Below are 15,932 nucleotides of genomic sequence, written 5' to 3' on the forward strand. Positions count from 1 at the left end.
CGCACAATGGGTCAATGAACTATTAACTATTAGCACCAGTTACGTAAATGTAAAATTTTGTGAAATGAAGCTTATTGTTTACAATTCTTACAATTCTATATATAGTAATATAATTATTTATGTATTATAAATATTATATATCTAATGTATAATTCTTACAATACTTATTCATATACACAATATATTCAGCTTTAAAACAACTTAAGCATACTGCGTATATAAACTGCTGTTCAAAAGTAATGAGGCTGAAAATTCAGCTTGGCATCACAGGAGTAAATTACATTTTAAAATACATTAAAATAGAAAACAGTTATTTTAAATTGTAATAATATATTACTGATATTACTTTTTTTTTTTAAACGATGGATGAAACTGAATCAAGAGAACAGATTTTACAATTAATAGGGTGTTCAGTTACTAACGTTATCCAGCTCCAATCCTTGCCTAATCTGTTAGTTATCCGATAACATCCCTTATCTCCTAATTTAATGAGGAATACTCAACTATAAGGTTTTAATTTACAAGTTATTTTTATTTAGATGTACTGATAATATACAGAATAAGATAATATTATTCTTTAAACGTCTCACCTTTTAAAAGTGCGTCGCAAACGGTTTGTTCTGCTGCATCTCTACGGCGCGGCATGTGTTTGCTGCTACTTCCGGGAACTACTACTACTATTGAGAGGCTCCACAAGCCGCCATTGCTGTAAAAAAAACGTTCCATTGGAGTCAATGGAGTTGTCGCAACTCTCTCTCTATATGGCTCTGGGCACAACATAAAACTGTGATCTGTATTCAGGTGCATTACCTGGTGGAGTGTGGAGCGGCGGTCGAACACATGGACTACAGCGGCATGAGGCCTCTGGACCGGGCCATCGGGAGCAGAAACGCCTCAGTCGTGGTCACTCTGCTGAAGAAAGGGGCTAAACTGGGTGAGCCTCACCTCAGAACATCTTGACATATATTCTTCATATCCCTCAGGGTTACGTGCCATCCTCTAGAATCTAGATTGTTCGAGTCAGATTCTCAGGAGGGGCCCATCCAGTCTAAATATAGAATGTGGCCATGAGTTCCGTTTGTTCTCTGCTTTTCTCTGAGAGTGAAAGCACAAGTGTTTCTTTGCTGAGTCCTAAATGTAATCGAAACCAGGCCATTTCCGCAGCTCAGAGCCATGCAGGACTGTTAGCCCACAGTTAAGTAGAACACTGATGATGTATGGGTCTGTCATTCACACTCTGCATCAGGGCAAAGACTTTTTACTTTTTATAGTAAAGTCCACTCAGCTTTGTACCCAAAGTCACCAAATGCAAACCTTAGGAGAACAGATTCCCCTTCCAGTTTAAAAATATCTAATTGCATCTTAAATGGCTACTGTCTCTGCCAGTCTGAGGTTGCTGATGGCAATGACTTTGCCAGACATTAGAGACGCATTTTAATGAGGTTGTGGTGTGATTTGTTTTTTCTGCACGCTAGCAATGGTTTAGAAAAGGCCAGGGTGGATTGGAGAGTAGACAAATCTCCTGCTTTTGTTAGCGAGGTCCATAACCACTGAAAAATAACCTCACAGAGACCCATGGTTTAAATTGACATTAGCTGAGATTTCCAGTTAGCCACTGGAAAAGGAGCAATATAGAGGGTAGGTTTTTTTTTTTTTGCTTGCTTGCTTGCTTTCCTTCACTACTCAAACAATATTGCAGGCCAAGCAAAAAGACCTAGTTTCCATTTTTAGATGCCGAAGTCTCATCCAAACCATCTCAAGAAGTTTGCTGTTTTAGAAAGTCTGCCAATTAATGTTTTTTCCTTTTTGTTACTGCAGTTCTCTTAACCTCCTGAGTCCCAAGCATGACTGCTGTGTGCATTTTCCATTTCCCTTTTTGCACCTAATAAACAAAAAAAAAAACATTCTAGAGCAAATCGTTTTCTTAAAAATTGATGGCGACAAATGTAAACAGCGGGACTAAGTTGTCAAATTTAAATAGAAAGTCATATTTTTTTAATTAGTTGTGAGTGTTGGTTTTTCACGGTTTTGAGATGTTACAGTCATTACATCAGAAATTAGCATAATTTATTCTAATTCAAATTACAATATTGGCCAGCATCATCCAATCACTACCAACTGTGTTAAAATGATACATTCAAAATTGTGTGAATCTATGTACTGATTAGCATTGTACCATGTCTGTCAAACACGTTGAGTGATCCAAACTGCTTCTGCAGCCTGAAACTGAACTTTTGGTTGGATTTTAGAGGTGCATGCTCTTTGCTGCAGAGAGGGCTAATGGATGCTCCCTTGATCCCTATTTAGCAAATTTGATTTAATTGAATCCAAACTCCATATAAAGCCTCCGAAAGCAACATTTGTCAGCTTTTGAATGAACCCATTGATTCTCAATGTGATAATGCACAGTAAATATAAAATGTCTAATGAAAAAATTTGCTAAAGTACACATTAGTTTACATTGTGTTTAGCAGTGTGGTGATTCACAATAAATCACTCATGTTAAAAAATGGCATATCAGATTAATTTAGAGACTAATCTTTTGATTCAGGTTACAATGTAAAAACGTAATTCAATTTCTTACCAGATGTAGTTTTGTTGGTGCTTCTCCCAAAGAAAAACATGTGTCGAAAGTTTAACCCTTTGCTGACAGCACAGATTCTCCTGATCCAAGATCAGTCAGTTTAAATTCATTTAAATTATGCGTTACGTATAGTGATGCCAAAATACTACGTCCACTTACAACGTCAATGCATGAGGTTAAAGATTTTCGTTAGTAATGCTGCTGTAGTTTTAATCAATCTTTCAATATAAAACAGCTTATTGGTCCATACATCATTCCAGCCGTTCCAAAATGCACAATATAGTAACCGCTATTATGAAAAAAAAACTGTTTTCCAAGCTGCTGTGTATATCACTGCGCAGCACAGAGGCCAACTCTTAAAATTTGTTTACAAGTCAGGAACTATATTTAAGTAGTAGGATTGCTCATTTGTATGTGGTAGTAATCATTTTATAAATAAATGAATGCATTCAAGGTCATGCTATATCGTGAACCTAGTGCTTAAGCTATTGTGAATTTTGGTATATTGTGATTACCTTATAGCTTAAATTAATCATTACATTTAATAAATATTGTCAATCTCAATCTCTGCACAATCAATCTCTGTTCCTTTTTTCTTGCATATATTCTTTATCTGTCTTTCTCTCTCTTCTTTTCTCTACTGATGTCACTAAATCACTGCTAAAGGCTGCAGAACATCTCCTTATGAGCGATCAGGTACATGCTTTAGGAAAGTCATACTCTGAGCGAGTCTGTTGAGCAGTGTCATCTGTCAGAACTGATGTCTCCCTGTCTCTTTTGTAGGTAACGCTGCCTGGGCCATGGCCACCTCCAAACCTGACATCCTCATCATACTTCTGCAGAGACTCATGGAGGAAGGAAACCTGCTTTATAAGGTTAGCACTGCAAAGAGTTAATGTTCAGAAGAAAAACAAATGTGTAGATTTAGTATAGATTTTTAGTAAGATCTATACATGTGTGAATGTAATGTCTATACAGTATACTGTACTTTGGTAATTTTATGAAACCAGTTGCATTGATCTAGCCATGGTATTGAGGAGCCATCCATCAGGGTTCTCAACGTCATGGAAATCAATATTAAATATCTTTAAAAAGTAATGGAATAGTCATGGAAATGGTTATAGTGAATATAATTTCTTGAAGTTTGATGAACTTTAAAATATTTATTGGCTAGAAAACTCTTGGAAAAAGTACAATATCTATAATATTGTTTTTTAAAAATGGTTAGTTAACCTTAATTAACAAATGATTGGAAAGTCATGGAAATTAATTCATCAAAAAGTGCTGGAACCCTGATCCATGGTTTTACCCATATGAATTATGGTCTTTTACTGCATTTGCCACATTTAACGATGATTACTATGCAAGAACTATGGTAAAATGTTCAGAAAGATAATCTGAGACTTCTTGAAACGAAGTTCTTTCTCTCATACATCTTTTCTTTGTGCTCTCCTCCATCTATTTTCTCTCCCTTTCTTTCTCTCTCTCAGAAAGGGAAGATAAAGGAAGCAGCTCAGAGGTATCAGTATGCACTGAGGAAGTTTCCGAGGGAAGGTTTTGGGGAAGACCTGAAGGCATTTAGAGAGCTCAGAGTTTCCCTGTATCTCAACCTGTCCCGCTGCCGCCGCAAAACCAATGTATGTTATATGAATAGACATACAACTTAAGTAGACAGAGGTCAAAGGGTTTCTGTAACAGAAAGTGGCATTACATGTTGCTCTGAATCAGAATATTAAATCAGGCTTTTTAATTCTGCTTCATTTGAATCTATGAAAATATGAATCTCTATGAATTCTATATGAATCAAAAACATACTGTAACTAAATGATTTGTCACTCACTTTCTGAGTGCTTAATACCGTTCTGTACATTTGAGAATTTGTTAATTTAGCATTAAATATGCTAAATGCGTACAGAGCTAAACAGAATCAACACTGTGTTCCATGTGCAACCAATACGTTACGTCCAGAGAGCATAAACAAAACATGGCACTTCTGTTGACAATGATTTACTAAATGATTCAGATGAAAATATGTCTCTGGTCTCTAATGTTACTTTGGTCTTAATCAGCTAACACCAAATGGGTTACAATCTTGGTAGCCATGTTTCTTGTTTACACTTAAAAGACGGTAAATCATTACTATGGTTATCATTATGTTAACTAGAGCAAGTTAGGGGAGTGGGAGTGTTTTCTTTATTTTATACACATATGAAACAGTAATTCTGGGATTCACTCCCGCAAATAAACGATCCCCAAAACTTTACTGAGTTTTCATGGCCAAATTGCCTTAAAGCTGATGTAATTGTTGCGAATATAGTGCCACCAAATGGAATTGCAAAAATAAACAATGTTTTCAAAAGCTTCCTGAATACACCCCTCATCTGCAGTTGTTCAGAGAGTCCTAAGGGTCTAAGCAGGTTGCTCAAACACAGGAATTTTTATAGCGCCACAGAGACACAGTGTTTACAGTTTTCGAGAAAATGTACCTGTATGAATGGCTTGTAGTAGTCTTGCACATTAAACTGGATATAAGAAAGTATTTTAACACTGAATAGCTACATCAGCTTAAACAAATGGCATTCAGTAAATGAAATAGCTATAGGCACTTCATATAGGTGACATACTAATCTTCTCCACCATAATAACTCTAAATGTTGGTCTGAGTTCAAAACAAGAGGCTCACATGCTGTTCATAGTAGAGTGCAATTAGGCAGTGGATTATATGAGGGTGTGTGAGAGAGAGATAAAGAGAAAGAGAGAAAGTCACTATGTTTCATGGTACATATTTCCTAATTGCACAGGCATCCTGGAAATGTGATTTCTAATGGTTATTTTAATAGGATCTGCCGCCATTAAACATTTAAAGTGCATCATTATAGTTGGCAGTTATGGCTCCTCATTGAAACTCTGACCTCCATCTCAAAGAAGGAATTACAAAGAGTGTCTCCTGATTACAGATTCTTGCTTGAGAACCGAATGAAGGACAGGGTTAAAACTTTTGCTTACACTCTTTACTTTCACTCTTGTTTTTGACAGGATTTTGGCATGGCTGAGGAGTTTGCCACCAAGGCTCTTGAGCTCAAGCCCAAGACCTATGAGGCATTTTACGCCCGTGCCAGGGCCAAGAGGAGCAGCAGGTAGGAACATCAATGCCCCTCCCTCCAACACTCGTTGTCTTTGTTTTAAAACCTATTGAGCTGACTACATGAGCTGGCCTCATGGGCTAGTTTCCTCAATTTGCAGGCAGTACAATTATGCGACTTTCTGACATACCCAGTTTTCATCCAATTATGCACTGCAACATTCTCAGCTAAAAATGTAAGATTGTGGACGAAAGAGAAATTATATTTTTAATCATTATTGATAAGAAATAGTTCAATCTAATAAAACATTTATTATTTAACCCAATGTCTAACCCAATTAGTGATGCACCAATGTATTGGCCAAACATCAGAATTGCCTGATAAAATCAATGATCTGCTCTCAGACATTCACTAAATATTTCAAACTATTTAATGGTGTGGATAAACACATCTGAAAATGAACAGAAATAACCAAACTTTCTGTATCGCTACATGTACATCTATCACAAATGGATCTACAAAATCCTCGGATAGTGTAACATTTTCAAAGACAATTAGAAAACGACAGAATAGAATACTGTGTATTCTGATATATTTTGATGTTTTATTTTTCATATATCAAAGAGATGATCAACAAATCACAGAACAGTATTCATTACTTCCACACTGAAATATCACTGGCTATCAAACACATTGAGCTACACATACTGTAACACAATCTACACATTTACTACACATATGTATTTTCTTGGGTACTTATTGAGTCTAAATATATACACAACTTAAACTGGTGGCCAATAGTTTGGAATAATGTACAGATTTTGTGTCATTCAACTGATATCAAAGTATAGTCAGGACATTACTGATGTAAAAAAACAGCACCATCACTAATTGGAAAAAAGCCAGTTTATCCTTGAGTAATCATGCTAAATTGCTAATTTGGTACTAGAAAATTACTTGCCATTATATCAAACACAGTTGAAAGCTATTTGGTTCGTTAAAAGAAGCTTAACATTGTCTTTGTGTTTGTTTTTGAGTTGCCACAGTATGCAATAGACTGGCATGGTTAAGGTCAATATTAGGTAAAAAGAAAATTGCAAAAACAAAAATGTCAATACTTGAAATTGCCAAAAAACAAAAATGAAGATTTCATGCAAAGGTGTACAATAAAGTCTTCAAAAACAAAAGAAAACTGACTCTAACAAGGACAGAAAGAGATGTAGAAGGCCAGATGTACAACTAAACAAGAGGATAAGTACATCAGAGTCTCTAGTTTAAGAAATCGACGCCTCACATGTCCTCAGCTGACAGCTTCATTGAATTCTACCCGCTCAACACCTGTTTCTCAGGGGTGCAGGCCTTATGGGAAGAATTGCAAAGAAAAAGCCTTTTGAAACAAAAAGAAAAGATAAGAGTGGGCAAAGAAACCAAGACATTGGACAACAGATAATTGGAAAAGAGTGTTATGGATCTTAACCCCATTGAACATTTGTGGGATCAGCTAGACTGTAAGGTGCGTGAGAAGTGCCCAACAAGACAGGAAGCGTGGGGTGAAATCTTACCCTGAGTATCTGAACAAACTGACAGCTAGAATGCCAAGGATCTGCAAAGCTGTTATTGTTGCACATGAAAGTTTTTTGATGAGAATGTCCTTACTATACATTGTGATCAGTTGAATGCCACTTTGGTAATAAAAGTACCATAAGAGCAAAATCTCTACATTATTACAAACTTTTCCAGTGTACACCTAAATGACAATAGCCATATCATACGGTTCATCTGTTGTACTTCCACATTGCTTCTTAATCAAATGGCATTGTCACATGTAAATCAAGTCAATTATTGAAACAACAGTGCCACCTCGAGTAACAAAAAGCATGAATAATATGTATGTGTACATGCACACCATCATTGTGCAGAAATGGATTTGATATACACTCACCTAAAAGATTATTAGGAACACCATACTAATACTGTGTTTGACCCCCTTTCGCCTTCAGAACTGCCTTAATTCTACGTGGCATTGATTCAACAAGGTGCTGAAAGCATTCTTTAGAAATGTTGGCCCATATTGATAGGATAGCATCTTGCAGTTGATGGAGATTTGTGGGATGCACATCCAGGGCACGAAGCTCCCGTTCCACCACATCCCAAAGATGCTCTATTGGGTTGAGATCTGGTGACTGTGGGGGCCATTTTAGTACAGTGAACTCAATGTCATGTTCAAGAAACCAATTTGAAATGATTCGAGCTTTGTGACATGGTGCATTATCCTGCTGGAAGTAGCCATCAGAGGATGGGTACATGGTGGCCATAAAGAGATGGACATGGTCAGAAACAATGCTCAGGTAGGCCGTGGCATTTAAACGATGCCCAATTGGCACTAAGGGGCCTAAAGTGTGCCAAGAAAACATCCCCCACACCTTTACACCACCACCACCAGCCTGCACAGTGGTAACAAGGCATGATGGATGCATGTTCTCATTCTGTTTACGCCAAATTCTGACTCTACCATCTGAATGTCTCAACAGAAATCGAGACTCATCAGACCAGGCAACATTTTTCCAGTCTTCAACTGTCCAATTTTGGTGAGCTCTTGCAAATTGTAGCCTCTTTTTCCTATTTGTAGTGGAGATGAGTGGTACCCGGTGGGGTCTTCTGCTGTTGTAGCCCATCCGCCTCAAGGTTGTGCGTGTTGTGGCTTCACAAATGCTTTGCTGTATACCTCGGTTGTAACGAGTGGTTATTTCAGGCAAAGTTGCTCTTCTATCAGCTTGAATCAGTCGGCCCATTCTCCTCTGACCTCTAGCATCAACAAGGCATTTTCAGCCCACAGGACTGCCGCATACTGGATGTTTTTCCCTTTTCACACCATTCTTTGTAAACCCTAGAAATGGTTGTGCGTGAAAATCCCAGTAACTGAGCAGATTGTGAAATACTCAGACCGGCCCGTCTGGCACCAACAACCATGCCACGCTCAAAATTGCTTAAATCACCTTTCTTTCCCATTCTGACATTCAGTTTGGAGTTCAGGAGATTGTCTTGACCAGGACCACACCCCTAAATGCATTGAAGCAACTGCCATGTGATTGGTTGATTAGATAATTGCATTAATGAGAAATTGAACAGGTGTTCCTAATAATCCTTTAGGTGAGTGTACAGTGGCAAGAAAATGAATGTGAACCCTTTGGATTAAGCATTAATTGGTCAAAAAAATTTATTTCATCTTCATTAAAGTCACAAGTATAGACAAACATAAATAGCTTAAGATAACAACACACAAACAGTTATAATCTTTCATGTCTTTATTGAACACATCCCATTAAACATTCACAGTGCTGTGGAAAAAGTAAGTGGACCCTTTTTAATAACTTTAAACCAATCATCCTTTGGCAGCAATAACCTCAACCAAGCATTTCTGGAAGCTGCGCATTAGATCTACACATTCAGAAGGAATTTTGGACCATTCATCCTTACAGAATTCAGCTCAGCCATATTCTTAGGTTTTCTTTGTGAACATCTCTCTTGAGGTCATTCCACAGCATCTCTATTGGGTTATGGTCTGGGCTCTGACTGGGCCACTCCAAAAGGTGGATTTTATTTCTTTTTTTTAAGCCATTCTGTAGTGGATTTACTTCAATGTTTAGGGCAGGGGTGCCCACAATTTTTTGTGTGACGATCTACTTTTAAATGACCAATTCAATAAGATATACCTACTAAAAAAAACACAGTTTCATTTAAAATAAGAAAATGCTTGTTGGGACTACTGCATGTATTCCTAAATGGAATTAATCTTCTAATTAATAAAAAAATATATAATAATGTTCAATGTTGATATCATTCAGTTTTAAAACTAAACCAAAAACGCCTACAGCACAATAGATTACAATAGCCAGGGCATTTACCTTGTTCTGATGATGAGTAAATATTGACCAGGTGAGGTTTTGTTTATTCGGTTGCCATGACAACTAGGTTTGCGCATACACGCCTCCCAAGGACTTCTGAGAACAGAGCGCGAAATTAATCAATCGATTAATCAATTTAATCAAATTCAATTTAACGAAAGTACATTTAAATTTTGTGCGATCTACCTGCATTGCCTTTGCGATCAACTGGTAGATCGCCATCGACGTATTGGGCACCCCACGTTTAGGGTCATTGTCCTGCTGCATCACCCAACTTCTACTGCGCTTCAGCTGGCGCACAGCCACCCTTAAATGATCCTGTAGGATATCTTCATAAACTTGGGAATTAATTCTTCCCTCTGATGGCAGATGGTCCAGGTAAATCATGGTGCTCCCTCCACCGTATTTCAGCATTGGGATGATGTTTTCATGTTGGTATGCAGTTCCCTTTTTATGCCATATGTTGTGCTGCATGTTCTTCCAAAACAATTAAACCTTAGTTATCAGTCCAAAACATATTTTCCTAGTAGCGTTGTGGAGTGCCAAGGTGGTCTTTGGCAAACTTCAGGCATGCAGCAATGGTTTTGTTGGAAAGCAGTGACTTCCTTCCTGGTGTCCTGTCTTGGACATGTCATGCCCGTTTAATGTTATCCGTATAGTACGTAGACTCATGAACCTTCAAGTCTTTAGCTGTCACTCTAGGATTCTTTTTTTTCCCTCATTGAGCATTCTGTGGTGTGCCCTTTGAATCATTCTGGCTGGATAGCCTCTTCTAGGGAGGGTAGCCACAGTACTAAATAGTCTCCATTTATAGACAAATTGTTTTACTGTGGACAGATGAATATCTAAGCTATTTGAGACTTTGTAACCCTTTACAGCTTTATGCAATGCAACAATTCTTGATCGTAGGTCTTCTGAGATCTCTCTTTTGCAAGGCATGGTCCTATAATTAGCTTTTGTTGACATAATTAGCCTAGGGGTTCACATACTTTTTCCAACTTACACTGTGAATCTTTAAAGGATGTATTCAGTATGTCCAAAAACAATACAATTTGTGTTATTAGTAAAACAGATTGTGTTTGTTTGTTATTGTGACTTAGATGAAGATCAAACCAGGTTTTAAGACTAATTTATACATAAATGAAGGTAATTTCAAAGGGTTCACATACTTTTTCTTGCTACTGTCATTTGTATGAATGTAATACTCATTTGTCTTGTAATAAACAAAGAAATAGATATCCTATGATAGTAAACTTATATAGATATTAAATAATCATAAAAATATTGTTTATGAAGTACAAAAAATGACGTTTAACCTCCTGAGACACCTGCGGGATTGCTGTGTGCTTTTCCATCCCCTTTTTGATTTGTAGCTATTAGACCCAAAGAAACGTGGAAAAGAGAGAATTATTTTTAGAACAAATACTTTTCCTAAAAATGTATGCCCTCACATGTGGACATGGGGACTAAGTTGTAAAATTTTAAGTAATATCAAGCTATAAAAGTCAGTTTTTTAATAAAATTGTTTGTTTCCAGAAGTGTTGGTTATTCATGTTTTGAGACGTTACAGATATTACATACAAATCGGCATAAATATTTCTGATTTAAAGTATTGGCCAGCATCATCCAATCACTGCCAACCATATTAAAATAAAATTATACATTATAAATTGTGAATAAATGTACTGATAACTATTGTCCCATGTCTGCCAAACATATTGAGTGATCAAAACATCATCTGCAGCCTGACACTGAACTTTAAATAGGAAGTCTGGATTGAATGTACTTAGCTCCAAAGAGAGATAAATGATGCTCCCTTGCTCCCTGTTTAGTGAATGCCTTAACCTTTGGTGTGCTGTCTGTCTGCACTGGTCTCAGAACAGTTCGAAATGCACCTAATTTTCATCCTAATTTCCAGTTTTTGGATGCATCCATTAATTCTCGATGTTAAAATGCACAGTGAATATAGGACATTTTAACTGAAACTGATTACACAGTCCACGAAGGTGGTCATTGTGTTTAACTGCATGCTGTTTTGCAATAAATCGCTAAAATTAAAAAAATTGCATATCGGATAACACTAGCGACTCTAATCTTTTGACTCAAACAGATTTCAATGAAAAAACATATTTAGGTTTCTTACCAGATGGTGTTTCTCACAAACACAAACTGTGTGATGAACCTCTGTGATCGACACCATATTGTTTTGTCACATTTACTGACAGCCCATAGTCTCCTGAACTGAGATCAGTCAGTTTAAATGAAATTAAATTATGCATTGCATATAGCAAAGCCAATACGTAATGTCCACGCAGGTATACACTTAATTAAGAAATATAAAATCAATATTTTAGCAATTTTGTCTTTTTAGTTTTACTATTAATAAAGAAAAGGTTGAAGAATACTAAAGAGGTGTGAGCAGAACTCAAAAAAATCGATAGGGTACAGGGGGCTTCCCGGTGGGCCGACGCACTTTGGGCCCGATCAGGGGCGGAATGGCCACAGGGAGAACCTTGCGGGCCGGTCGCGTTATGCAGAACGGACCACAAAACGGTGCCGCGATATGCAGAAAAGGACAACGAAACCCCCCAACAACTTTTGGCTCAACATGAGCCCACATGGTCTAGTTGCCATGTAAAACCCTGGGACAATTTCTCTTCCCAGTCCAGCCCTGGACCCTAGGTATGCATTTAAGTGTTAAATAAATGCTCATTATTTCAAAAATCATATGTCTCACTATATGAGAGTTGCACATGACTGGTTGATTAAAAAATTGGATGTAAAAGCAGCTCCAGTAAGTTCCATTTTGGTTAAGGATCCATTTTATGTAGACAATTGGCCATGTAGGCAGTAGTCAGTGAGATAGCTCACTAGGTTCAAAGTGACAGTATAGGTCTACATCTACACCAGGGATGCCAATTTTCAGACATTTTCATAATCGATTGTTGTGGAAATGAATGATAAATTAATGGATTAATCTTTAATGTTAACAAAATGCATATGGAGGACTCCAATAATATGTGCATGTTTAAACCCAACTATTTAAATATATTTTAAATGAATACACTTACAATGTCTGCTGATATGATTAATGATACGGAAATAATTAATCGACAATCCATAAGCTTAATCGGTTGAATTATTAATAATTACCATCCCTAATCTACACCATGCTTATGGTTTAGAATAAGTATATAATACAGAGGTCTGAATGGAGTGCCATTTTTTACTTTCCTGGTCAATGGCTGTGACTATTTTGCATTTTTCTAATTGTGTAGTTTATTTTTCATTACAAATTATATTATCAGCATAACAGTTTGAGTGAAAAATGTGTGCAAACCCCGATGATTATGATATAATCATGATCCTGCATGTGAATTTTCACAGCGCATCTTCTGAAAGTGCTTTAATAAAAGAAAACCTGTTTTTTTTTTTTTTTTTTTTTTAACAAGATGAGTTGACAGTTAATGCCACAAATTTTCTTATTTGATTACTGATCACGAAATTGTGAGGAATCTTAAATACTACTTATATTATGTCAAACATGTATTTACTAGCATTTAAGCTACTTCTACGAGCAGGCTATTTTATTTTTCGCACCTTGATGTAATACTTCCTCATGATCATGTTGTGTGTTTTCATCAGCTGAATGTGACGAGACTCGTGCTGTGCACACAAGCCATTTGCGTATCACAAGCCAATAAACTATTTAGCCTCTTTCAGTTATCGCACCTACAAAATCCTAAAACTTTATTTCCAGGTTTTATATATATTTTGAATAGACATGATGTGGGTTTATGTTTTCTGTTTTAATCTTTCAATGTAATTTTGAGTGTGACCGTTGTTTAAGGAGAGGGTACCTGTATGCTGGGTTGGAAATCTCAAGGATTGATAGCGGCCGCGTTTAGTCGCGCGATTAACCAAAAGTGAAGCGCTTCAGGTGCATGATCGCTTGCACGCGTTGCATGAGTCTGTTGGGTGCACTGCTGCATCATCACATTTTAACTTTTTGTTTAGCCTCGCATTCAGCTCATGAAAACACACAGTCTGATCATGAGGAAGGATTACATCAAAATGTAGATTGGAATGCAGGTGCGGAATTTAATAAAATAGTCTACTCCTATCTCGCCATTGCTGCCGTGCCAGTTATTACCCCTCTGCATGCCAGCAGGTTGCCGACCCCTGATCTAATTGCTATTTATTTGGGAAAATTATTCCAGAAGGATGTATTGTACAGTTCCTTATCCTCCTTATCATTCTGTCTTTCAGGCAGTTTGCAGCAGCATTGTCTGATCTCTATGAAGCCGCCCGTCTGTGTCCCAGTAACCGAGAAATCCGACGTCTTCTGGCACGTGTGGAGGAAGAGTGTCAACACCTGCAGCGCCAGGGTTCAAAACACCCTCCTTCTCATGGCAATCCCTCACCCCATGGGGAAGACAATGATGATGATGATGACGATGATGAGGAAGAAGATGATGATGAACAGGACATTGAGGGTTTGAAGAAAAGCAGAGACAGCCTCAGCATTAACATGCTACAGGTAGATGAGGAGGAGGACAAGCGTAACCAAGAAACCTCTCAGCAAGAGAAGAGGAAAGACAGCTGGCAGCAGAGCCGCACCTTGCCTGATTCTCTAGGCCTGGCGCTATCAGATGCCCAGTCTGCCATCCCTATGGCTGCTCCAGGACGGGCCGCCCACAGACGCCTCCCGTCCAGACAGGCTCAAAGCATGAAAAACCGAGAGTACAGCAGTTCACTACATGGGGAAGGCAGGGCAGCCCAGAGCACTGGCGCCAGCCTCATGCCAAGCAACCACCGGCCCACCTCGCTTCGAGCAGGGCCCTGCATTGACATCAGTCACATGGTCTTGGAGCACAGCGTTGAGAGGGGCCCACTGTGCGGTATCAGAGAGAGTCATACAGAGAAGTCATGTCTGCCTACAGAGGTCAGTGTTGAGCCAAGGGAGTTTTGCAGGAGCAGCAGCGTGCGAGTTTCCAACTCCTCCAGTGGAAACCTGAGCGATAAAATCCGCTTGCGCCACTCTGTGGCCTGTGCTCCTGACAACACCACAAGGCAACCTGATCATAAGCCACGCCCCTTTATGGGCATCGTTGACAAGACTGCACGTTTCCAGCAACAGCAGCAACATGAAGGCCACCAAAGCAACCAGAATCACCATGGCAATCTGGTGTCCGGTTATGGCTGGCAAGGACTCATGCCAGAAGGGCTTGTAGGTCACAACGTTGTTGTCATGAACACGTACTCACAGGGACTAACTGGTGAACTCTCATACCCTAAAACAAACACTTATCAGGAGCCCATCCATAACAGCACACACACAACTGAGTTTCACCCAGAGAAGTTTCATCCTTCTCGGCCTGGATACAAGGACAGTAACCCCCTTCAGCAGCACTACAATGAGACAAAGCACAAGCAGGTCAGCTTGGCCCGGGACAACCCCATCCTGATAAGCTCCATCAAACCCAAACGCTCCTTCATTGAGTCCAATGTTTAGGTACAAACTCAGACATATTTTAAAGCACAAAATTAGTTACAGACTTATTGTGTATATATATATATATATATATATATATATATACAGGGAATCCGTTTTCATCCGTCATTTTGAGTCTGTAATAATTAAAGACAAAACTAGAATATTTGAAGCACATTAAGTGCGTGCTCCAAATAAGTGCGCATACACAACTGTAAGATTGTCTTATTTCTGTTTACAATTACAGCTTCAGAGGTACTGAACAACATTTTTAAAAAGTAATGTTGCATCTGCACATATAAATATAGCAGAGTTACGATTCAGATTATTTATTATTGTATGTATTGAGATACATGACCTGACTTAAGAAATTGGTAAGGACGTAGGATATCTATAAAGATTACAACTGTTTCATATAGTATTCAAACACATACCGTTTGTGTCAGTTTGAATGGTGATGTGTGTGTGTGTGTGTTTGTTTGTTTGTTTTGGGGAGAAGTGTGTTTTTCTTCATGAATTTCTCCTTACCTGCTCACCATTTGAACTAATTTATTTATGGCTTGATCGTCTAATTAAAACAATATTATATTTTATATATTAGTTATTTTTGCACAGCTATATATAATGAAATACCACTATAATTGTGAGATTGAGATGAACTGCATAAAGGAGACTCCAGGTTTACATGCATGTTATGGTGAACTATATTCAGAAGACATGGATGTTATTTCATATGTTCATTATTTGCCTTTTTTTTTTCATGTGTAGGGCTGTTATGTATTGTATTGAAATATTTCAGCATCATATACAACAATAAACTATCAGCTAAACATTTTAAGTTTAGCCATTTGTATTGTCCTGCAGCT

At 37.9% G+C, this 15,932-nt stretch overlaps 1 protein-coding gene across 3 annotated transcripts in view; it reads left to right on the forward strand.

Moving 5' to 3' along the window:
• LOC127646949 (protein TANC1-like) overlaps positions 1-15,887 on the forward strand; it is a 117,836-nt gene extending 101,949 nt beyond the window's left edge. For all 3 annotated transcript variants that reach the window (XM_052130942.1, XM_052130943.1, XM_052130944.1), the window contains 6 exons: positions 802-934; positions 3,251-3,280; positions 3,368-3,459; positions 4,075-4,221; positions 5,621-5,721; positions 13,842-15,887. In XM_052130942.1, the coding sequence (XP_051986902.1) occupies positions 802-934; positions 3,251-3,280; positions 3,368-3,459; positions 4,075-4,221; positions 5,621-5,721; positions 13,842-15,087 (1,749 nt within the window). In that variant the 3' untranslated portion in view covers positions 15,088-15,887. The remainder of the gene's footprint in view (positions 1-801; positions 935-3,250; positions 3,281-3,367; positions 3,460-4,074; positions 4,222-5,620; positions 5,722-13,841) is intronic.
• The last annotated feature ends 45 nt before the right edge of the window (positions 15,888-15,932 follow it).

The sequence above is a fragment of the Xyrauchen texanus genome, chromosome 7, assembly GCF_025860055.1.
Source record: "Xyrauchen texanus isolate HMW12.3.18 chromosome 7, RBS_HiC_50CHRs, whole genome shotgun sequence".
Lineage (NCBI taxonomy): Eukaryota > Metazoa > Chordata > Actinopteri > Cypriniformes > Catostomidae > Xyrauchen > Xyrauchen texanus.